This window comes from Melopsittacus undulatus, chromosome 4, assembly GCF_012275295.1.
Source record: "Melopsittacus undulatus isolate bMelUnd1 chromosome 4, bMelUnd1.mat.Z, whole genome shotgun sequence".
Lineage (NCBI taxonomy): Eukaryota > Metazoa > Chordata > Aves > Psittaciformes > Psittaculidae > Melopsittacus > Melopsittacus undulatus.
The window spans coordinates 93,071,387-93,096,277 of NC_047530.1; the positions used below are offsets into that span (position 1 = coordinate 93,071,387).

Genomic DNA, 24,891 nt, shown 5'->3' on the forward strand with positions numbered 1-24,891 from the left:
CCTCTCAGCACTTGCCTTTATAATCTCACGCATAATTGGCCTTAATCTGATTATTTCCAGCGCTGTCTACAGTGAGTAACTTGGATAGGTCTATTGGGCCCTACAAATGGCCCACGTGGTGTGCAGAGCAGGGGAAAAAAAAAAAAAAAAAAAAAGAAAAAAAAAAAAAAGAAAAATCCCGTCATTTCTCAGCAAACACCAGGAATGTGAACGGCAGCACCAAAATCCCATTTTTCCTGTGCCTTGGCTCTCCGGGGCCCAGCGGCTCCCTGCGGGTCCCCCCTTCCTCACATCCCCGGGCTGCCCCGGGCTGCGGGGTCCGGGAGGTGGGGGGCCGCCGTGCTGTGCGGTGCCGAGCCGAGCCGTGCCAGCCCTGCCCGGCCTCCTGGACCCCAGCGCTGACAAAGCGGCAGCTAATTGCCGCCGGGTGGGTTTTTGGGGGGCCGCTTGCATACGCCTTGCCTTTCCAGGCGATCGTACCGCGGCAAAGTTTGATTTTGTTCACAGCGAGGGGTCTCTGGATTTATGCTCGCTTCCCGTCTGCAAATGATATGCGGCGGGACCCTTTGCAATTACTTTTAAAATGCATCCGAGACATGGGCTCAGCGGAGAGAGATGGCCCTTGCCTCAGCCCGGGTGAAAATTAGACTTTAAAGTACCCAGATGAAATTTTCAAGTCAGGGACGCGGGATTGGATCAAATCACATAAACTGCAAAAAAAGCAAGTATAATGGCACATAATTGGTTCTGTAATAGCATTACACAAGGATAATAGCCTGTTATGGCCCCCTGCACATTAAGTGCTTCCCTGGCGTAAAGCCTTTATGATATTAAAGGGGGAATATAATGATATTTTGGTTATTAAATGCATGTAATTAATTTATGCACCACTGAAAATAAAGTTGGTATTATGACCCACTCAAGATGCATCAGAAGATGTAAGTCAGACAACTGTTGATAAGTTCTGGTGTCTATGTTTCGTCTAGACTGCTGATTTTATTTTGGAACAATTGCTTCTCCGGCAGACTACACAAATTTAATATTTTATAAACATTGTAATGTTCTGTGCAGGAAGGGCGAGCAAATCTACACAGGCTCTCTTAGATCTGATGAGAGTTTAAAGACATAGCACGTTCATGCCAAAGCAAAGGAGGTGGACACAGATGACAGAGATGCAGAAACAGAGATTTTGAAAAGACCATGTCTTTGTGAAGTGATTCTGTATATATGATTTCATTAAATAAACACTAATAAACATTTGAAATATCACCTGCTCTATCTGCCTTTTACACTAGGCATAGATGTGGAAATTCCCCTAATGTATATTCAAGCCAAGGTTATGTTTCAGCCCTGTAAAGCATTATTTTAGCAACGCAAGGCAAAAATTAATTGTATCTGAGATTCAAATTGATTTAGTTTGATTTTATCTTATCCATTCACTTATAACTTTAGCATACTAGTAACAGATTTAGAAAGCTGAATTCAGATATGGTTTTATATATATACTCATAAATCTATATATATTTGCATCTATACACATGCATAAACGTTTTTGGCTATCTGTTTGACAACAGATACTGATTTACCATCCAGGCAAGTGTTTGAACAGCAAAGTATAGTTTGAATTGAGACAGCTTTTACAGCACCTTGAAAGATGCAAGACCAATGGTCTGAATTCAACTGCACTCCTTAAAAAAGCAGCACAAGCCTAATGTCAATTAATCTTAAAAAAGGGACATAACCCATAGGTGCTGTCTGGACCTCCCCTGTCAGTCTCTCCATCCTCAGCTTTAAAATCCACTCAGAACCAGTATGGCAGGACCCCTTTGCACAGAGACAGATGTGTCTTTGCCTTTTTTTTTTTTTTTTTTTTTTTTTTTTACATTGGGAAGAGAGGAGTAAGAGTGTTTTATCACAAGAACCTCTAATAAAATAATAATAACTTTATTATGGCGCTCTCAGGCCTTGCTCTAGTCGGGGGGCTGCATTGCTGCTTTGGCTTCAACACTCACTTTCCCCAGCAGTTTGAAGCCTGCAAGTTCAGCAGGATTGTGGGAGGCAGAGAGGGTGAAATGGAGCACGGGGAAATGCTCCAAGTCGCTGCTCTTTAAACAGAAACAAAAAGACCCTGAGCTGGGTGCAGCTCAACTTTCTCCCAGGGAGCAGCAGCTGCAAAACAAGGAGATAACTAAGCAATATATAATCCTCCACCCCTCGCTACCCCGGTGCCTGTTTAATTTTAATGCACGAAACGTGGGATTGACATAATTAAAAGTTGGCGCTTCGTAGTCTTGGGTGCCGATCTCGGGTGGCCGGAGGCCGGGGCCGCCGGCGGCGCCTTTCAGCACCATGGAGAGCGCCCATTGCCCCGCGTCACGGCCAGGAAAGGCCCGGAACGCCACGGCCTGTTAGGGTGTAGCGAGGGGTTAGGCACTTCTCCGGGGGAAGGCTGTTGTCAGGGATGTTTCTAGGTCTCTCCGTGTAAAAAACGCTTTCCTGCCAAGGTGGGACTACAGGCAAAAAAAACCCAGAAGAGTAAATTGTTTCAGGTCTTGGCTAGTATTTCTCTGGTAGTTCCTCTCGTCTAGCTACCAGAGGCAGGCCCTAAAAAACAAGCTGTGGCATGAGATAACCTATATGTGGAAGATAAAATATTTCAGAAAAAAAAAAATGAAAAGTCCTTAAGGTCCTTCTCACATACCTCCTCCTCATCATTATTGTTGCTGCTGTTACCATTACTGCCATTGATACTAATATTACCATTATTAAATCAGTATTAGATACAAGGTCTACAAAGAAAAGTCCCAGTGAACATAACTCTGGATAGACATTTTGCTGATTGTGCCTGTCTTACAGCAGAACTGTTCCTGTGCTGCACACACAAACATATATCTTCTCATTTCCCCACAATGACAATAAAACCTAGGACTGAACTGATGAACAAAATCACTGAATGGATGTTTTCCTTGACAGCATTCAGTTTTGAGGGAATCATTTGTAAACCTCAAGGAAGTCTGAATGGCTCAAGTTTGATGAAACAGCTTTCTTGCCTTTTCATGGCCAAACACTTTCCTTTCTCATGATTCTTAATACCTGGCCACAAAAAACAGCTAGCATCTAAAAGGTTATTTTACCCTAATTCATGTGCGGTAAAATGTATTTTCTAATTAACCAAATTTGCCGATTTGTCCCGCTTGGACACTCTTATAATTTATAATATAAAAGTGTTCTTTCTTTATCTAAAGACCAAGGTGACTGCTTTTAATTTTCTGTAACCTCTTTACACTTGATGTTCACCAAACTCATAATGTTAATTGGCTTCATATACGGATCATCAGTTTAATGAAGGAATAAATCCTATGTTGCTTTATGTCCCTCTGTTTTAGCAATGATTGCTTTAATGAAGAATGTGACGTGTTTGAAATCAAAGCTGCAGCAGACATTAGAGAGGATTTTTTATGATGACTGAAATGCTTATTTAAAGCTAAAACCATGAGGTTTCCATATTTCAGAAGCTTTTCTTTAAATAATTTTCAATGGAAAATACCTGTTCTACAGCAAATAACTTTTTAATTGTAATTTCATGAGCAGAGACTGAGAATAACTCTGTTTTGTAATATAAGCATCTCAATTAGTTCATGAAAATATCTGTGAGCTGACTTTAGAACATTGCAGTTTTCATTCTGAGTTTGAGTAACACTCCTAGTGAGCTAAAAGGAGTTATGTCTGCCTAAATAAGGAGTATTTAGAAGTAACTAATACACCTCTTTGTCAAGCTACTGTATTTTCATTGTTCATGAACAATTGTTCATGGAGAAAATTATAGGGGAGAAAGAATTGTCAGTTCACACACAAAAGCCCTGGATAGCTGTAATCTATTTCTCCCCGTGGGGATTTTAGGATTTCAGGAGCAAGGGTAAAATGTAATGAAACATGGGCTCGTAGAGGTAGGTGACTGCAAATCAGAGCATCAATTAGGTCAAGCTGGAAAACATCAATTAGACCCAACTGCATGTGCCGATTATACTAGCTACAGCAGGTTTAAAATGTACAAAGCAAATGCATTCTGGTAATCAAACTTTTACATTCCTGGTCCCACTTATAATGAAAGTAAGCATTTTTTTAAAAAATATTTCCCTCTCTTGCTCTCTTTACTTTTTTTTCATTTTTTTTCTCTTTTTCTTTTTTTGTTTTGTTTTCTCTAATGAAGTCTGCATATACTGGACATATTTTTTCTCATTTGAGAACTGCTGTCTGGACTGAAATTACATGATCCTTAGATATGGGAACATGCAACACAGAAGAGGAAAGTCTCTAATCCAAGTCTGGGCCAGGTTTGAGCAACCAATAGATTCTAACAGAGATTTCTTGATATGGCAGAAGAAGTGTGTGAGAAGAGAAGAATATTAGCTTAAATTACATGCCAATGAGAAATCATTCAGTGTGCCAGGCAGGCCTAATCCCATGACCTCTTGAGTTTATGTTCCCACAAATGTTAATATTCATTCAAACTAGGTCACACCAAGCTTCAGGTAAATGCATACACATCTTCTCCCCCATCTGCCATACAGTATTGTGTGTAAGAACTATGTGTTGCCTTTCATAACTGGCCAGGACTTCAGTCCTATGGTCAGAACTATATGAACATGCAGAAGACAGCCCACACCTTACCTTCCCCCTCCAAGGAGAACAAGAAGGTACCTTGTGCCATCTCGAGTGGCACAGAGGTTTAATCTGCCAGGAGCCCTATTCAGTAGCAACAGTTCTCTACCTGGAAGTATGCCTTTACCAAACCTATGCCTGGTCCCCACACTGCTTGCCATTTGAAGTGATTTGTTGTGCAGGCTGGGACTATGCTAGGATTTGCTGAGGCAAACCAACACTGGGTTTCAGGGGAATTGCTTTGGTGAAGATGCCATATAAAGGCTTTTCAAGGGAGCAGATGTTATAGTGAGAAAAAGTATTAACATTACTTCAAGGTAGGAAAATGAGATGTGGAAGATATAATTATTATTATTTACCCTGGTCAAGGGCAGAAAAGTGGTTTCTTTATTGCATGAAAGATACGCATTGCTACTAGAAGTTTCAGAGCTGTGGAAGTCAAAGTTAAAAATGGAAAGATGTATGATAACTCAAGTTTAGGTTTGCACATTTTCGAATACTCCTTGTTTTCCCATGGATTTACCGGCTTATTTGGAATTTTCCAGATGCTTGGAACTCTTCAGGAACTGGCCCTTGAATATTTATCAGTTGTACTCTGTTTATTCCTCCTTTGTTCTGAGAGAATATACTTGGGAACAATATAATCTCAAAAATAGCTGCCCAGTTCTAGATTCATGTAAAGCCACTAAAACAATAACCTCCTTTTTAAAGATGTTGACTATTATCTGGGACTTCAGAAATCCTGAAAACGACTCTCTTTTTCCAGAGAAATGGTATCTTGGCTTCTCCACAATTCCTAGTGTTAACAAGGCAGGCTAATTGGCTTTCTGGCAGAATAAACTTGTCTCAGATCTCTAGCTGAGCACAGAGATGGTCCAATGCTACATTTGTGCTAGCTGGGTGGGTATTCTGATGCTGCCATGGTCGTGTTCATTGCCAAGTATGATAAAGCAAATTCTTCATCTTAGTATCAACGAGGCAAAACCTTGTTCTTCTTCTGTGAAATAGCACAATTAGAAATGGTTAAAACTTTCTTTTTTCCTTTTTTATTCTTCTTATGAGAGGTGGTGACAGTTTAATGTGCATGTAACTCCTCCTTAGTCCTTCAGCACACCCTCCTAACCATGCTTAAATTCAGGCCTATTCCTGCTCCACTTTATAACATTTGATTCAATAGGAAAATAAGACTAGGCCTTTATCCAAATCCCTCTGGACTTATTTCCAAGGATCTGGATGCTCTGTGCTAATGAAAGGCATTACCGAAATACTGATAATAGTGTTCACTGATGTTCAGAGATTTGTTGATTCAGAGAGTGAGATGGAACCATTTAAACAAACTGAATATTACATGAATGAGGGATAGGAGGAAATTGCAATTCATTCTTCTGGCTTAAGAGCAAGGTCATGTAAAATTTAGGGGCAAGGTCCTAAAGCATTTAAAAAGAAAAATCAACTTGTGGTATCATCCATATAGTTTTTCACCTCCAGGTTCATGAACCTTATTTTTCCCAACCTATTTTCTTAAATCAGGATCACAAAGCCCTTCTTCTTCCTATTCATAAACTGTCATCCAAGGAACAATAGGAGAATGTCCATGGTCATGCTGTTAATTGGGTCTTTTATGCTGCCTGGCTGACTGGGGGCAGAGAACCCTGCTGGCATTCTCTGGTATTCATTTAGGGTTTGCAATGTTCAGACCTTCTTTGCAATATTTTTTTTAAATAGGTTTGTTTTCTTAGCCTGTCCTTGGGAAAGTTACACTCACACTTTCAAAGTCTGCATTCACATTTTATACGTGCATTTGAGTTATAATCACAAGTCTCGGAACATATATATCTTGCTGCGTAGAAAAAGAAGGAACCTGCTCAGATTATGTGAATTATTTTAAAGATTAAATGTTGAGCTTTGAACACTGAAGCTGTTCACAGAAAAAAAAAATCACCACTCCCTTTTCACATTTTGTTTGAAATATAATAATAGTTTTCAAATTGTCCAAGATGTACTTGCAATGAATAAAATACTTTCCAATTACAAATGTAAATTTTCACTGTTAAAATTAGCACAAAAGATCATGGAACTCTTGAAAAAAAGAACTGAAAAATTTTTTGTTTAGCTTTTTGACATGTAAAATTTGAAAGCTGATTTGACTGTTTGCCCTTGAATATTCCCAGGCAATGGGGAAAAATATTTCTCTACAGAACTTGCTGCAGGAAAGCAGAGAAGCTGACTGGTGTGAGCCACAGAGGCAGTGGCATCCTGGTGCATGATCATGCTCTGTCCTGTGCATTTACCAAAGACTGCTGCCTTTGAAACAGCTTCTGAGTTGTCACATTGATAAACCAATATGTAGAGACATACGGTGACTTCAGTGACCACGGACCCACCTCTGAGACTGCCAGGGTTTTGTAGGACTCCAGGTAAACTACTTGGTGGGATTAATTTGATCACATGTTGGTGTCTGTGTTGTAGACATCTGAAGTTGGGTGAAGTGAGACCCAGACCAATTTTCTCTAGGCCTCAGACACTGGCCAGCCCACACACAGAAAAAGCGGTCCAATGTCCAGGTCAAAACCTCATCTTGGTAGAAGTCACTACCTACAGTTAGTAATAGGACCTTTAAAATAAGGGCTGAAACGGTAGCACCTGTAACAATGCACCTATGTGAATCAGAAAGACTGTTACTGCAATAACAGTTATAAATTATATTTGGAAACAGGAGATTATTACAATCTATAAAAAATAATCCTAGGAGGTCTCAAGATATCTCAGAAATTACAGGTTAGCTACCTACTGACTCATTTTCCACCAGAAAAAAACAGAAAGCAGAGTTTTAAAATACCATGAAAATAAATGAGCTACTTTCTTTTTGTAATCTATGCAATTATTGAACCAACCTGCATGAACTTTCAAGAGTAATATGTAAATAAGTTCACATAGGAACTGTGAATTTCCAGAGCAGCTTTGAAGAATTTAGAAATGTTTTTGCATTGTCAGTCTTGAAATAAATATGAAGTATTGAATTAATTTTTTTTTATCACAACAAAATCTTCCTGACAAAAGAAGCAGAAAAACTCTCTTAAAACCCAGTGCTAGTAGTAGATACCACATTTATAAAATTTAAAGTTATTCTGAGTAGGAAGCAACAAGAACCACTTAGAGTTCATCATTGCAGTCTTGTTTCTAGAAGGGAACAACCCCAATACTGGCACAGCCCAGGGCCTGGCTCCTTAGGTTATCAGGGGATCCTTGCAGATAAGGCTGCTGAAAGCTAACCCCTAACCTCCTTTTGGGTTGCATTAACAAAAGCATAGCCATGAGGTCAAGGGAAATACTCAACACTGAGAGTGGGTATGCACTGGGGCAGGGCCAAGAGACATCAGATCTCCATCTTTTGAGATATACCTAACTCACTTGGACAGGGTCCTAAGCACCCTACTCTGACTTTGAAGTCAGTCCTGCTCTGACCAGGAAGTTAGGCAAAGATGATATCCAGAGGCCTTTTCCAGCCTATTTTTTTCTGTGATTCTGTTCTTGGGGAGTTTTGATAAATCAACCACAGGAGTCATTTACCAATGACAAATTAAATAACTTCTTCCATCCCCCCAACATGGTGCACGGTCCTTTTTGTGGTACAGAAAGCATAAACCTTACTAAATAAACCAAAACAGTTCTCAGGTATCTAGTTAATTTAGACATCAAGCGGGTTGTCTAACATGCTTATGTTTGGTTGGGTTTTTTTAAACGGATGAAATCTTGGCTCTACTTGCAAATGTCTGACTCTGGTCAAGAAACCACTTTTATCCCCTATTGCTCAATTCTTTTTCTCTCAACATGTTCTCTTCTAATTGTGATTTTGAACTACTAAAACCTTGACTCCTCCCACTTACAGCCTGCACTCCAGCAGTACAGGGAATCCCAGGAGTAACAGTGGGGACCCAGAATTCACTGCTTATTGTGAAAATTATGATCATTTATTCCCAGCAGCACTTGGCCCATCAGGCTTTGACTGTCAGGAAAGCTGTCCCAGTGCTTAGCTTGGTTTAACTTCAGGGAATTTTAGACATGTTTGGCTAAATTAGACTTATTATTTTTTGTCTATAGTTTTTGAGGACACAGCTCCCTGGCCACAAATGCTCAGCACATTCAGCAGAAAATGTGACATGGACAAACAATTGATTCCTTTGTAGATCACAGTGGGAGTCTATACTAATTTTGAAGTCTGCACACCCGTTTTTATAAAATCACAGAATCACAGCATAGTTAGGGATGGAAAGGACCTTAAGATCATCCAGTTCCAAGCCCCCTGCCATGGGCAGGGACACCTCACACTAAACCATGTCACCCAATGCTGTGTCCAACCCGGGCTTGGAATGGCCTTATGCTGCCTGCTAAATCCATTTAACCTGATAGCTAACCAAGAGAGATTTCTGTGAACAGATCCCAAACAGTGCACTGGGATTTATTCCATAATGCTGCTTTGTGTCAAGAGACCAAGATTTAGGGCATCACAGAATCATGGTTTCAGTTAAAGAACAAACACTTCTCAGTAACAGGTAATTTTCCCACATACAGGCTTTTGTTTTCAAGAAACAAGACAGGCTGTGATCTAGCTCTGAATTAGGGCAGTTAGTATCTGCATGAATCTCCCTGCAACAACAGAAGTTAGCAGAAGAAGTTAGTCCCTTTTATTTTGTGAATGGCTTTTAGCAATAAACCCAGTAGGAAGAATGAACACATTACATTAGCTGCTTTAAGGCACAATTGTGTCATTCACCAAAGGTCAATTCACACCTGCTAACTGCTCTCCTTGGAGGTGAGCTATATTTAAGTCCAGAAGGGGGGAAATGACCTAGGTGTGACATACTTTTGCAGAAAGCAGTTGCACCCTCTGTATGTGGCAACGTCCTCATATTAGCCCCAGGCATTCCACCTCAGTTACGGTTAAGTAGCAGTATCCTTTGGGAAGCTGTCTGGGATGAACGAGGAGGGAGGCTGCTTCTGAACACGAAGCATGTAGCCATGGGTGTACGTAAGAAAGAAGCCATGCAGATATACACATTTACCTGTATATATTTGCATGTGTGATGTCAAGGGACCTGGAAGCAATCTTTAGGATTTGGTATCTGTGCAAAGCCCCGGAATTCATGATAGGCACCCAGCTTCTCTCCTCTCTTTTCAGGAAGTAAGGCTTCAGGGCTATGAATCTTCCATGAGTCTTTCAAGTAAAGCACATAAATGTCCCATTTCCTACACAGAGAACAGGAACCAAAGTAAGTACCCTAGGCAGTCTGGAAACAACTCAGACATTCCTAACTAGATGCCTCATACTGAGGATAATTTTCAAGCCTATAGGATAGACAGAATAGAGCAGAGGTTTTTCAGGTACTTACAGCAATGCTGTGCTCCAGCTTCCTCAGGGCAGGCATATTTAAGTTATCTCCCACCTCACAGAGGAAACCATCCCAGATCAATTTCTCCAAGCCCATCCCTTCTGCTTTACCTGCCTAAGGACACCCCCAGTATATCCCTCCCCCACTTCAGTGCCAAGCTGCATCTTTCTGTCATCTATGTTTTGTGACAAGAGCCCCACAGAAATCCCTCAAACGTTTCTATGAACAGGAGTCCATGGAAGTCTGATCTATTGTAGACTAGTGCTCTTTACCAGTAGCTGTCCCCACAGCATACTCAGACCCCACTACCATCCCAACGCAGCATTGAGGCCAGGTTTAGTACTCTCCCCACCTTACACAATAATGAGTGTGACTGCACACACCTGGATCTCTTTAGTCCCAAACCTGGACCAAACTCTTTATCATGGGGTTGTTCACAACCTAACCATAGGTTTGGATTCTCTTCCTAGGCATTCTCTGAGTTTTTCTGCCTCTGCAACCCTGTTTTCCATGTGCCTGCGGGTATAAAATGCAAGTTATGTTACTTACCAGAGGAGAATTACACTGATCACATGCTATGGAGAGGATGCAGAGATGCATGAGCTGTCCAAGATGAGGGATCCAAGTTGGCAGACCTTGAGTCGCAGAGCTGAGCGCTGTACAGATGCACCACTGCAAATAATAGGGTGCTCTGCTTCCAGCCACCAGCTGAGCTGGCTCAGAGAGCACGATGCCTGCTGTAGCAGTACTCTCATTGGGACTTGGAGCTGGAAACAGGGGAGAGATGCTGCAAAGCTCTCTGTCCTTTCAAGTGGGACACTCCCTCTGCATACCTCCAAATTGCAGGCTCTGGGGTGTTGGTGCTCTTGGTAGCATCCTGCATACAAAATCTGCAGTCATACACTTTTGTTTTCACTGTGCTTTAGAAGGAGAACTCTTCAGGGCCAGATGTGCTCCTCATTGGTCTTGGTACTATGTGGTTTGCTTCCTCTTGCTCCTGTTGCAATGCAACACGATATAACAATGCAGTCTGAATAACCAATCCTTTTCCAAACTGCCCATGTTGAAGAATAAGTATTTCCTCCAAACCCCTCGCTGTTGCTTTTTTATATGTCACCTGAGCATATGATGTTCTCATTAAATCAAGACTCCAAATTGTAGCATTTCTTATTTTGGATTCTTACTTATTTCAGTTTATGAACAACAAAAAAATGTACCTTTACTCTCAAAAAAAAAAAAAAAAAAAAAAGAAACCAAAAAAAACAAAAAAACCCAAAGAAAGAATGGAAAAAAAAACAGAGGGATATACTTGTGCTTAATTGTTACTCTAATTACAAGTTCTAGTGTAGTGTAAATTTTTTCCCTTGGCATTATTATGAACCTCATTTCCTTACAAAGTCCAGGATAAACAATTCCAATATATTTTGTTTTAATTATCAGGGTTTAATGGGGCATAATGAGACTATGTTGAGTGGCACAGAAAAAAATAATTTAATGTGTACAAAACTACTGAGTGCTCCTAGTTTGACTATGCGCATTTCACCTACTGTAGAGTAGCACTATGTGAGCTAATACTCAGTGTGCCCATCATTTATTTATTAATCACACTTGCTTTTGAATTTAAAAAATCCTTTTTTTTTTTTCCTGGCATCTGAAACAAGAAGAATCTCATTAAGTTATCCTGGAAAAAAAAGACAACTCTCTGAGTTGAGCAGCAAAGGATGCAGCTGATACACAGCTGATGGTGAAGCATTTGTCATGTCATGGACTGAAGACTGGAGCATGTTGGATGCAGAACCTGCCTCAGCCAGTCTGTTCCAAATGCAGTCCTTCTCCCAGTGCTGTTTGGCAGTGAAAACTTCAGTTCTTTGGGGCCCTACCAAAAGAACCATAAATAAATCAGCTGAAGTCACTATTCAGAAATTACCCTGTCTGGACTCTCACTGCAGATATATTTTCTCACTTCCAGTGTGTGGTTCCTATAAACTTAAAAAACCCCACAGAAACTTCTGCAGTGAAAAGGGAAAAATGCAGAAGAGCAGTCTGAGAAACCAGAAAAGCGAGATTATAACCCTTTACACTTTCCAAAGTCCCTTTGCCAATGGCACTGAGTCCAGTGACTATGTGCAGCTGATGCAACAGCTATCACCATCTGGCTACCACATTTATATGCCCCTTTACCAAAATGATCATATACCAAGATCAAAACACCCTCCAACCCCCACTATGCATTTTACATAGATAGAGAATACTGAACACAAGGCAGTGGTGGTCAGCATGGTAATGATGGGCTGCTCTGCAGAAAGGACAAACACTTTTTTTCATGCCAGCAGCAAGGTCTTCTCTTGGATCTGTTCTGATATCAGACTGCCACAGCTCCGCAGTCTTACAACAGCCTCTGCAGCCTCCTAGAGAAACAACTAGACAGGAGAAAGAACTCCTCTGCACAATGACCTGTGCATACTATCCTTTCTTTCTAAATCCTTGTCTTGTTCAGCCTCCTCTACTCCACCTATTCCAGGCTGTAGTTCTGATAAGCACATGCTTGGCCTACACATATGGGGCACAGCCTTCCCATCCATTTATTTTACTTGTGAATAACAGTGTTTCTTTTGTCCTCACTTTCTAACGTAGTGAATTTTTAATGAAGGCATCCCAAGATATAACAACATACATGAAAATAAGACCTTACACATTGAGGAAATTTAAACCATATGTCATGGTTTAAGCACAGCCATAAATCAGCACCACGCAGTGTCTCTCTCAATCCCCCTCTTCCCCCCTACTGCCCCGTTCCCAGAGCGATGGGGAGAAGAATCCAAAGAATGTAACTTCCAGGGGTTGAGATAAGAGCAGTCCAGTAACTAAGGTGTAACACAAATCACTGCTGCTGCCACCAATAATAATGATAAGGGAAATAACAAGGGAAGAGAATACAACCGCTCACCACCCACTGACTGATACCCACCCTGACTTGAGCAGTGATCTAGCCCTTCTGGGTAACTGCTCCCAGTTTATATAGTGGGCATGATGTGCTATGGTATGGAATACCTCTTCGGCTAGTTTGAGTCAGGTGTCCTGCCTCTGCTTCCTCCTGGCTTCCCCTCCTCCCTGGCAGAGCATAAGACTCAGAAAGTCCTTGGTGAGACTAAAGATTACTGAGCAGCAACTAAAACCATCAGTGTTATCAGTGCTGTTCCCAGGCTGAAAGTCAAAACCACAGCACTGCACCAGCTACTACAGAGAAAAACTACTGCTACTGCTGAACCCAGGCCACCATACCAGGTACTTTATGTTCAGGACCTCCACTAGGTGGGCTTTGTTACAAGCAGTACAAAAGATGAATATGAACAGTTTTAATCTCTATGCCTAATTCAAGTGAGAGTTACAAGAAGCTTCAATATGAGTTTCTTTTCAGGAGTAATTACTGGATGATACCTGAAGGGAAACAAAATTATTCTGCTTATCTATTATACTCCTTGAGACGGAGTCAGAAGACTTGATACAGTGCCCACTGAAGCCATCACAAATGTCCTGTCATCTGGGAAAGTATTTGATTCATGTCTCTAGGAAAGAGGATCAAACATAGAGCAAAAACCCAGACCAATGTCACATTACATTTATTTGCATATTAACATTTTATATTACAGATTAAGTTAATATACAAGTGTTTGTTTTAAATAAAATTACAGACATCAGTATTTACAGTGAGAAAAACATATACATATATATCTTTTTTTTTTCAATTTCATTGGAGTAAAAAAATTCTCCATGAAGTTTCTACCCACAGGAAATGGCATGTTCTGTGAGAAGTCAGCCTCCTTCAAGGATTAATGGAGACAAGAAATCTAAGCAGGCTTACATTTCAACTCAATGAGTTGATTGAGGAACTGTGATGGGCTTGTTACCTGCATTAAATTGTAATAAGGCTGAAAGAACTTAGGGGAGCCCTTCCACATCTATGTCCTATTCTTCAAGGAAGAATAGAAGAGTATCAGTGAGTACTTTCCATTAAAATTGCCTCAGATGTGGGACCAGGCCAGCATCCAGCATGTTTTCATGGACCTCAAAGCTTAATGTTCTTCGTTTTATCTGCTGAACTACAAGGATTCTGATCCAAGCTTATGATGCCGTCATACAGTCACTGTTCTAAATGCTCAAAGGCAACCTCTGCTGCCACACAGCCCAACAACCACAGCAGACCATAGTGGAAGAGAAAGATTTTACAAAGAGGGGGACTGGTTGAACCTTCATCATATGTATGTTTTGTACCAGTATGGCCCCGAGTCAGAAGCCAGGTTTGCCAATTTCCAGACAAATACTGACCTTTGTGTTCCCTCAGATTGGCTATCAAGTGCCAGGGAGACTTACAAGGAGGTCTCTGCATTTGGCAAACCTGCATAAAGAACAGGGGAAAGAACTGCATTTCTCAGTAATGCATGAGCTGCAGATAGTAGAGTTCTCTCAGATTAGCTCTGGGCAAACACTTATCCTGAAAGCTCTATTTAGTTGTGTACATTGCCACTGGATCATGCAGTCAAAACTGAGTAAGGTTGTGTTCCTAAGAGGCCTGCACTCTGTTGTGGATTGAAGCAGGATACCTGCCTATTAAATCACAGGAAATTCTGAGCCTCAGTATACAGAAAAAGCCCTTAATTTGAATGGTCAACTTAATATGTTTGAACTATTTCAAATAACAAATTCCAATTTTAATGGTTTCCCCCGGTGTACAGATACTCCATGCATACATGCATACATGTACAGCATACTCCCCAGAAGCCCACAGCTCTTTGAAGGCCAGCCTTGAACATCTTTCCATACAGCCATGGTGAAGGGAGGTCTTGAAGCACAGCTGAGTTTCTGGCTCTTCTGCCCTGTGAACTGAAATGCCATCTCTGTTGGTATCTTCAGCGGCAAATGAAGAACTGAATTCAAGTGCACAAATGAAGACAACAAAAGTTCTTGCTAATGACAACCACACCTTGTTGCCACCATGTCTTTATAATTTTTAAGGACCACATTCTCTTTGTCATCAAAGTAGAGGAGATTGAGGGACTTCAATTCATCTGGCACACAGCAAGGTGTGCCGATATCTTGAGACAGTTTAAGTGTATGGACTATGGACTGAACTGTAGCATGATTTGTTGCATTTAGACTTTCCCCCAAGGGGAAGAGACAGGATCCTCTGCAATAAAATGCATTGTATCCACTTGGGTAAATAATCCATCCTGACCAGCCAATAGCATGGAAGTCAACGTAGAGTTCCCTTCGATGACAAACTGTTACCTGGCTTTTAGCAGAAGGGATTTCAGCAGCTCGAGGTCTCCTGCTCATGCCTGCATTTCTGCTTTCGATGACCTGAGCTTTGCGAGGCACTCGTGAAACAACATTTTTGGCAGGTTTCATCTCCGGTTCTGGAAGGAAGTTGTGTGTTAAATTTTCTCAAAATGAACTAATTTAGTAATTAATTTTCCTTAATTTCAAGTGTTCTGCATAAAAGCCTATTCTGTAAATCTACATCAAAGTCTTCAGATTTTAAAGTGACACCTATACTGTGAAAGTCCCAAAAGGGGTGTGTATTCAATTGCCATTTCAGCCATAGTTCAAAACTTTCCAAATGCTGTTTCTGTTGGTGGTGGCCTGAAAGACTGCAACTTAGCAGAAATAGAAAGAAAAAGCTCTGTGATATGCTAAACACATTCTGTGAACTCCACATGGCCCTTTTCAGGGCTGAATCTGGTAAATAATGGTATTAATGGTCTTTATAACACCACACCTACAATACATATCACACTGAGCAGTGTTAAAAGAGGGTGGAGAACAGCCTTTTCTTTCCCCAGTATTCTCCTCCCAGGACCTCCACCTATACACTTGCAAAACAGAGTGTGTGTTTCTGTAAAAGTTTGGGGGTTTTTTGTTTGTTTTTTTTTGTTTGGTTTTTAGTTGTTTTTTTTTTTCCTCCAATTTTTGGATCTGGAAAGAACTACCATCAGGTTCATGGAACTTTGCTGGAGAATGAAGCTTAGTGACAATAGGTTTGCTTTCTTAGAGTATCTTCTGGGAAGACTTGTTAAATGCGTGTGGATACCCCAAGATCCAGATGCAGAAAAACACTGATGTTCAGGCTGGTAGAATAACAATCTGCAAAGATTCACTGACCACAAACAACAGGCAGGTCTAGGGAGTTTCTTCATTGAGAAGTGGGTATCAATTTCTCAGTCCTGACACAGTATCCCATACAGAGCTTGATGCTCATTACGCTGGGATCTAGGACTTCACTAAAAAATTTCTTTGGAAAGCAAAGACGAACAGGCCAGCCTCATCTTTGGTTTTAATCAGTTTCACCACCTATTTAATACTGATGCAAGTCCTACCTAGTTTCTAATATGCAGATGCAATTGTTTAGCAGAAAACCCTGCAAACCCAAAACAGAATAATTTTTGTGCCTCCTCCCAGCTTTTGCTCTTTGCATTTATCAGGCTCCAAAATCCAACCTTGGTTCCACTGGAAGACCAGTGCGGGAGGTAAGACACTGTGTTTTGTAATTTAAGGGATGAGGGTGTTGCCTGCTATAAAAGCAGCCTTTAGTCACTATGCTAAACAGTCACTGAAGTGAAATAGGTGCTTAAAAAAACAAGGCAAGAACAGAGAGGTTTAAATTGCTTATTTAACAGCCTCTTCCAGTCTTGAACACTGCACTTAATGACTCTGCTTACAGTTGCTTTACCAGTATTTTCACAAAGTTTTTCAGGTCACAGATGTTTTAGCATAAATCTAAACAATTTTCACACTAACTTCACCACCGCAAAAGTAATATAAATAGTAATTTTAAAAAGTAGAATTCACACCCATTTTTAAACAAAATAAACCAGATTTACCCTAAGCTTTAAGAGTATTTCCTGCAAAAACAGTTTGACTGAGGGTAAAAGCTATTTAAGATGCTGGGTGATCTACTAGCAAGAACTGTCAAATCAAACTGACCAGTGACAAAGCCGAACTTCAAACCTGTTCAAGATCGAGATTAGGTATACATGAGGCAGCAGAAGGGACCTGAAGATAAACGGGGAGTTCATACTCTAAAACAGACCACTGCTCCTGTTTGAACTTACTTGTGGCAGAGGGTATGAAGCTGGGAGGCCTCTGTTTGTTACTGTTGGTGAAGAGGACAAGGAGAGCATTTCTACTCTCCTGCAAAGTGCCCTGGCTCTTAGCAAACTTAATCAGGTTGTGCTCAATTCTATTGTTGAATACATGTGTTGCAGTTATCAGAAAGCCATGGTTGGAGCTGCTGTTTCCAACCCACTTGGAAACCTGCCAATGACAGGGAAATGAAAAAATATAGTTTCAGTATTCTTATTATAATATTACAATTAAGCAATGATTATATTAGGAGAAGAGAACAGGCAACAAGCTATGAGAGTGTAAGAACATATATTATGACAGAAGTGAGGTAAATGAAGAGCTGAGACTCAACTGAGTTTAATATTTTAACCAGTAATTCAACGACTAAAAATACAAAATGCCATATGCATTCCCCAAAGCTACGTTTACAGGAAGATAATTAATTTCTGAGAATTTGCTAGTGAATAGATGAGTCTAGGAGTTAAAATTAACATTAAAATAAAACCTCTCTCACTTTAGCCAGGAATGTATTTTTCATAGAAATCTTAATAACAGAATATGAACTCTCCAGACTCTCCATACCATTAAAACTCATTTAAATCTAACAAACATGTCATTTGAAGAAATTAACTCACCATCAAGCAAATTTATAATTGTTATAGTTACAGACTAATAGATAAGACCAGGCCATTCTCAAGCAGGGCTGTCATGACTTAAGATGCAACTCAACCGATTATCCAAGCATGCTGCTGATTCCGATCATAAAGATTAGGCAACAAAAAAACCCCACTGTCCAAGAGTACCGCTTTCAACTCAATGTTTTAAACAACATTTGGATTTTTGCTATAGAAAGGCATTCACACAGTTACAGTTTAAGGATATCTACAAAACAAATCTTGAAACTAACAGATAATGAAGTCTACAGAGGAGGAAGTTAAGGAAAAACAACCCGATCATAAATTCCAGAAATAAAACACTAAAGCACTCTGCTCTGTAGTAATGTCACCAGAATAAAAGGAAAATGAAAACCTACTCTTAGTACACAATCAGTGTCATCTACTTTGGCAGCCAAAGCACTAACATGTTTTAATCACAATGACATACTTGGCCTGATGTTTCTCCAATCTACTCGGTTTGGGTTACTCAGTTCCCATCATGCCCATGCTACTAGCAGCATATAAACACCTCTTTAATTCAGGTAGCATCAGGTGTACTTTTAAGTGCAGAAAGCTTCTTCCTCTGCTGCTGTCCTTCAGTTCAGATGGACCACAAAACCCAGCACAATGCTAGAGTCAAGAGTTGACTGTCATCTTCAGAAATTTAGAATTAAGTCAGAATTCTGTGCTTACTGTCTGCGTGACATTGAATACTTCCCAGCCTTCTGTGTACATGGACAATAATCTTGAAGCAACGAGATGTTTTTTTTGTGGCTTGCTTCCACTCTCCAAGAGCTCATACACTTCCACCTTGACAGGAGCAATACAACAAAGCAAGAAATGAAACCAATTATTCTTCCAGCAAAACAAGGAGGACAAAGATATGCACATTTCTGCCAAATCATAGCTGTAAAATTAATACTACCATTCTAAACCAAGTAAAAAGTATTGTCAGGTACATCTGCTTCTAGCTGTGTTCAGAGGCAGGATACTCTGACCATCCCTTTTACTTCCATTTTGAGCACCTGATACCACGAAAGTCTTCTCTTCCTCCACATCTTTGTCTTCAGGTTTGCAAAACGTCTAATCCTGCCTTTTGCCAAAGAAACAGTTACACTCCAGGTCAGAGTCCTCTCCCGCCCTCTTTTCCTATGAAACCTTGACTGCTATTGCTACTTTTTAGAACAACTCAAGATAAAGATTCCGATTCGAATCCCAAATCCCAGAAAAGCACGATGTGGTTTCAGATAGGTCCGACATAGGTATCCTTAGGGAGAGCTCACTGCTATAGTGGCAAAGAACAGCATACATATAGCCAAAGCCAAAAAGAAAGAAAGCAAGTTTACGTGGTTGCACTCTTCACTTCCAGTATCAACAAAGAAAGCGCAAACGACTGTTTAGCAGACAGATTATTTCTCACTTACTTTGCAGAAGTGTTTCATGTCAGACCTCAAAGACACGTGTGGCCTCTTCAGCTTGAAGACCCTGAACTCTGCTTTCAGCATCTGCTCACCCTTCTCCATCGCGCTGATGTCGAAGTAGAAGCGGTACTGGTCCAGGTGAACTGGAAAAGTGCCCTTTTTAGGAACCACGCAAGACTCCGCATTCAAGCTGTGCCCCGCGTTTTCCAGAGCAGCGGCGGGTCAGCTCTAGCCTCCAGCGGGACGCAGGCAGCGAGCACGGCGGCCATTCCCCGTCCGGGAAACGCCGTAGCTGCGGGAAACTGCCCTGCCGGTTCGGCCCCACCGCCCCCAGCGCCCCTGCCGGGGCCCCGGCCCACCTCGGTCCTCGAAGCTGCGCACCACGTTGCTCTCCAGCAGCCCCGGAGCGCGGGTGATGCCGTTGGGGTCAGCCACCTTGTTGAAGAGATCGACCATGAACTGGGGCGGCTTCTTGCGGGGAAGGACATCGGGCGGCAGCTCCTCGATGTCGAAGACCTCGCGCAGCCTCTGCAAGGCCGCCGCCAGAACCTCTTCCCGCGGGCCGGGGCGCAAGGGCAGGCCGCTGGCCGACGGCAGGCTCAGCAGCCCGGCCAAGGCCAAGGCCAGCTCCAGGCCCGCCATGGCTCAGGGAGGCCGCCGCACCTGTGACAGCCCTGAGGTAAGGGGACAGCGGCCCTTCCGCGGGCCCCGGCCCGCCGGGGCTGGGGGCGGCCAGGCGAGTGCGCGGAGAGCTGGGCAGGGTGCTCAGCCCTACGGCCGCTACCCCGAGGGGGGCCGACCGCGCCTCGCCCGGGCCATCAATGCCCTTTAAGGACTCAATGGAGCTTCTCCGCTGGGTCGTTAACATCAGAGGGCCGCCGGCCGCGCTCGGGGGAATGGCTTTAGGTTTGACGGGAATTCAGGTGTCCGCAAAGAAAACCGCACCTGCGACAACCTCATTCTTTAAATTCGCTTTGTTTTAAAAGGCTTTTATTTGGGCATTGCTAATCGCAGGTGCTGTTTCCTGCCATTGCCACAGGAGTAAAGTGTACACTTGAAAAGGAGCTGGAACTTCCGTACCTTCCAGGTTCACAGCTTGTAGCATCCCCCCGGTGCTCGGCGGGACAGAGCCTGCTGTTAGCGCAGACTCTAAACCCTGCCCTTCAGCTGCCCATGGTCAGGGCTTAGGGACAGGGTCTGGGTTTCTGCTACTGCAGTGGAGGCAGAGCACCAAGCTGCGAAGGGATTAGCGGTGAGGGGAGGCATTCTGAAAGCTATTTTAAGGCTTAGCCAGCTTTCAATAACTTTTTTTAGCCCCTTTGGTTTATGAGGGATGTTCTCCCCAGAAAAGCCCCAAGCCAAAACCCAAGGCGCCCCCCCTCCCAAATCCCAAACTCCAAGCACCTGCATACTAGTCCTTTTCACAGACTGACAACTTACTGAGAAGCACATTCTGTAATTCTTCATGCAGCAGTACCTTTTCTGCTTGTGCCACACAGCCCTGTGTTCACTTTCCAGACCAGAAAGCAAAGAGGTAGGTTATAGGGCAGGTAGAAATATCCTCTTGCTTAGGCATACTGTGTTAGACAGGAGTACTTGCATTGAGAAAGCACATGACAGCCCAATGAAGAGGCTACAGCTCCATAGGCTCCTAAATTAGCTATCTGAAGAAATAGGAGGTTTAATCTGGATTGTTCAAACAGCTCTGATGCAGGAATTCCTCACCTTCTGCTACTCCAAAGCTGCAGTTCCCATTCAGCGATGCAGCTCTTCAGCTCCAGACTCCCTCCTGTCACTCATTCCAGCCTTCAGCTACTGTAGCCACATGCTTAGGAAAAGAAAAAGCATAGTTATTATTGCTATGTTTTTTTCACCAAGAGGCAAGCCTGTTGGTCCAGTTTGTCACAGGAGGTGCAGAGCACTGATGGAGGAAGATGAGAAGCAGACATGGGTTAGCCAGAGCAGCATAAAGCACACATAAAGCCACAGCCAACTTTGATCCTCAGAACTCTCCAGCTGTCTTCTAAGGGCTATGGGTGTCACAGCTCATGGCTAACAGAAGTACTGGATAAAGTAATATCCATCCAAATGTCTGCCTGAGAGCATGGAAAGATACTAGTGATATATGAGAAATCATCACTAGAGTGTTTTTCAGTCATTCTAAAAGCTTTCTTCCACTCCACTGCTTCTTCACATGCTTATCCTCACAAACCCTCCCCTGCTCTTGGGCCTCTTCATTTACTCCTAGTATCCTCCCTAGGCACATACCTCCATTTCTACTCTCCTGGTGCTGCTTCCAGACATTAATGTCTGGAAACACATAGTTAGGGTTCCCAAAGAACCTTTACTCTGCCCTAGAGGCAAAGATTTATGAAAAAAGCCCTCTCTGTTTAATATAAGCTGGGACCACAAACACCGAAATGCCTCAATCACAGTGGTGCGACTGCAGAAATTCCAGTGTACAGTTAGCCAAACGTAACCCACTGAGTGCTGTGTTCTTTTATTTTCATATTTCTGATTAGGCAAACAACATAATGAAAGCCTTGCTCCCTGTTCTTTCGTAAGGCTGTATGACTCACCACTTATGTAAGCCTTATGCAGGAGTTGGTCATAGCTCCACTGATGATACTACGTACTGGTTTGCAATTAGTGCAAGGCTTCAACCTCCCTGTTCTGTACAACAAAATTAGGTTCTCTCAACTTACATGTTGTGAGCAGTGTGGCTTTGGGAGCCCAGGAAAAGCAGGGAATCTGTAGGGATCTATGATAGATAGTTAACAACTCAGAATTTTAGGTGGATTCTCTAAAGAGTTCAGAATTGGTGTTGCTTTTGCTTCTCTCAAATGACTGGATAAACAGCTTGGAAAGCCTGAGGCATTAAAAGTAATCTGATTTTCAGGTATACCTTATGGGTAAGAACAATGGGATTTATTATGTAGCCTGCCACATCATCTTTCGTGCCATTTTAACTAATACAGAACAGCAATATTGAAAAAGCATGGTTCTTGCATAGTATCATTAGTGGGCAGGGCAAAATCTAATCTACTTGTTAGCATTCTTGTGCATTTCAGAACCTTAGCAAGTTTGGCCTTAAATGCAAGTCCAACCCTGCCATTCAGAAATGAAGAGCGCTCAGCTCAGAATATACTCTCCGTTCTCCCATTCATTTCATGTTTAGCACACACAGTAAGAAACTAGTGGATAGAGGAAGCTGGAATTTGCTGCTTTCTCAACACAGCTGCCTGACCCTTCACTGTGTGCTCTTTGTGCCAGTTCTCTAGCTCCTAGTTTAGTGAGTCAACATGGGGAAGAACAGTTTCTGCCCCCTGAACCCAACAATGATGCACCACAGTCAAAAACACAGTGTTTTTTTGCAGGCTGGGAGCAAGAACACAAGGTGCTTCACTCACTTCATAGCAGCTGCCTTAGACCCATTTAAAAAAGAGGAATGGCCCTTGTATGAAAGATGTCAGACTTCTCTACTTTTAATGATAGTAAAGGCAGCAAAAACCAGTGTTGCCATCAAAAGTTCAGAATTAATAATGAAAGCTTCATCTTCTGAATCTCAGCTGCAGGAACAGGACTGTACCACATCAGCGATATTGCGTGAAGGAGTGTTGACGTCACCCCAGAGCCTAGAATAGCAATCCCCTGAGAGCTGGGTAGATGAAGAGAGCCACTGAGTTTGTAAGCGTATATTCAGCATTTAGCTTGAATGTTGGAACAGGGAAATTATAAATGGCCCTAAGTCGCAGAGAGCGTTTTTACCATGTTTCTAATATATAAATACCTCTCCCAGAGGAGATGAACTCCCAAGTGCAGACTCGCCAGCACATCCTGAATCCAAGACATGTGCCTTACACAAGCCCGTCAAAAACTGGTCTCTCAGCAATTTTGTATGATAGTTTTGTGTAAACTACAGTTGATGAATTAATGGTCTAAACAGCAAGATGCCTTATTACCTTTTTTTTTTTTTTTCCAATCAGAACTTCCTTGTACTGAGCTATCATTTCCCGAAGCATTTCTGAAGGACTTGAAAGATTTCCTGCCTTCCTTGTAATGCTGCATCCATCAGGCGGAGAAACCAATGCAGCAGGTAGTATGTTACCACATACAAAGTCACCTGAAGGTTTATAGCAGGAGAATCCAGATCTTCCCTCTCCTAAAAGATCAACAGGTAGATTACTCCACATTTTAAACCATCTCAGTGACTATGCCTAACTTTAAGACCTTCCTAATATTTCCGTATGCTTTTTTGGCCATAGTAGGCCAAGTTTGGAAAAAGCTGTTATGGGGTCTTTTCACATCTAATCTTTTAGTCATTTAATCTAATCTTGGTTTCCCTGCCCATGGCAGGAGGGTTAGAACTTGATGATCTTAAGGTCCTTTCCAACTCTAACTATTCTATGATTCTTATGTTTCATTTGAGAAAGCACAGGTATCACCAGCACAAGAGACTTGTCCACCACTGAAATATGGCTGTGCCTCAACACCTCCTCCCCTTAAGAGACAAAACTGCTTAAACTATTATTACTAGATTTGACATAGGAGTCACACCAGTTTGCAAACTAATGAAAGTCAGGTATTATCCCATGAATTTTATTATTAATCTACATAGTTTTTTCTTTTAAGAATAAAATGATTTTATGTTGGAGAAAAGTGTAATTCTTTTGGAAGAACATTATTCAGGTTACTTTTTTCTCCAAGACTGTTTTTTCAAACTAATTGCTTAAATTACTGCTTCCTGTGACAGCTCTCCCCTGAAAGATACATTCCATAACAGTAACTTTCACACTGCTTTAGTTATGTGATGCCTGCCTAGATATCTTCATCCCTAAGAAAGTATGGTACATCATTACATGTAGGGAATTTTTTTTCTTGATAGATCTCAATGTGTAACATTTTGAAGTCTATTAGAAAATTCCCTCCCTTCCCACCAATGCTGTTATGAGGATTGCCCTCTCATTTTCACACTGTTACACAGCAGTGTCATTGTTTACTGAACAGATTTTGTGTATCTGCTCAGACTTAGCAAATACAAACCACTCTCCCTCTCTGAAGAGATTTTTATTTCCATAGTAGTGATGGGGCATTATGTGTCCTGACAGTATTCATCCACTATCAAACTGAGTTAATTGGTAGATGAGGAAAAAGGCTCCAATTCAGTTGCAGACTAACAGGCACCGGAGTGGGTTGCCCAGTGAAGTTGTGAATGCTCCATTCCTGGCAGTGTTCAAGGCCAGGTTGAACAGAGCCTTGGGTGACATGGTTTAGTGTGCGGTGTCCCTGCCCATGGCAGGGGGGTTGGAACTAGATGATCTTAAGGTCCTTTCCAATCCTAACTATTCTATGATTCTATGATCAGTATAATCAAATTCACTTCACGCACAACATTAACTGAGGAATCAAGATACAAAGGTCTGTTCTGATGGCTACTAAAATCATTGCCGTCACCAATCTCCATAATTTTTGAAAAGCACATCTCAAACTGTATCTGGAGTTCAGCCAAAACTGAAGCCCACAAGATCACTCTTCACGAAAACCAACTAAAACCTGTGCAACAGGCTATCCCTTTTCAGGAGCGAAACTCACCTCCAATTGTCCTTTCCTTACAGCAGTATCAATAAGCACACAGAAACT

The 24,891-nt window shown here is 41.9% G+C and overlaps 1 protein-coding gene across 1 annotated transcript; it reads right to left on the reverse strand.

Annotated features, from left to right (window-relative positions):
• Positions 1–15,017: 15,017 nt before the first annotated feature.
• On the reverse strand, positions 15,018–19,893 carry LOC101878647 (bone morphogenetic protein 2-like). The gene is made up of 5 exons (XM_005154122.2): positions 19,611–19,893; positions 19,255–19,394; positions 18,524–18,640; positions 17,162–17,363; positions 15,018–15,466 (listed from the first exon to the last, which is right to left on the reverse strand). Exons 1-5 carry the CDS (start codon positions 19,891–19,893, stop codon positions 15,018–15,020), a joined length of 1,191 nt encoding a protein of 396 aa, XP_005154179.2.
• Between the last annotated feature and the right edge of the window lie 4,998 nt (positions 19,894–24,891).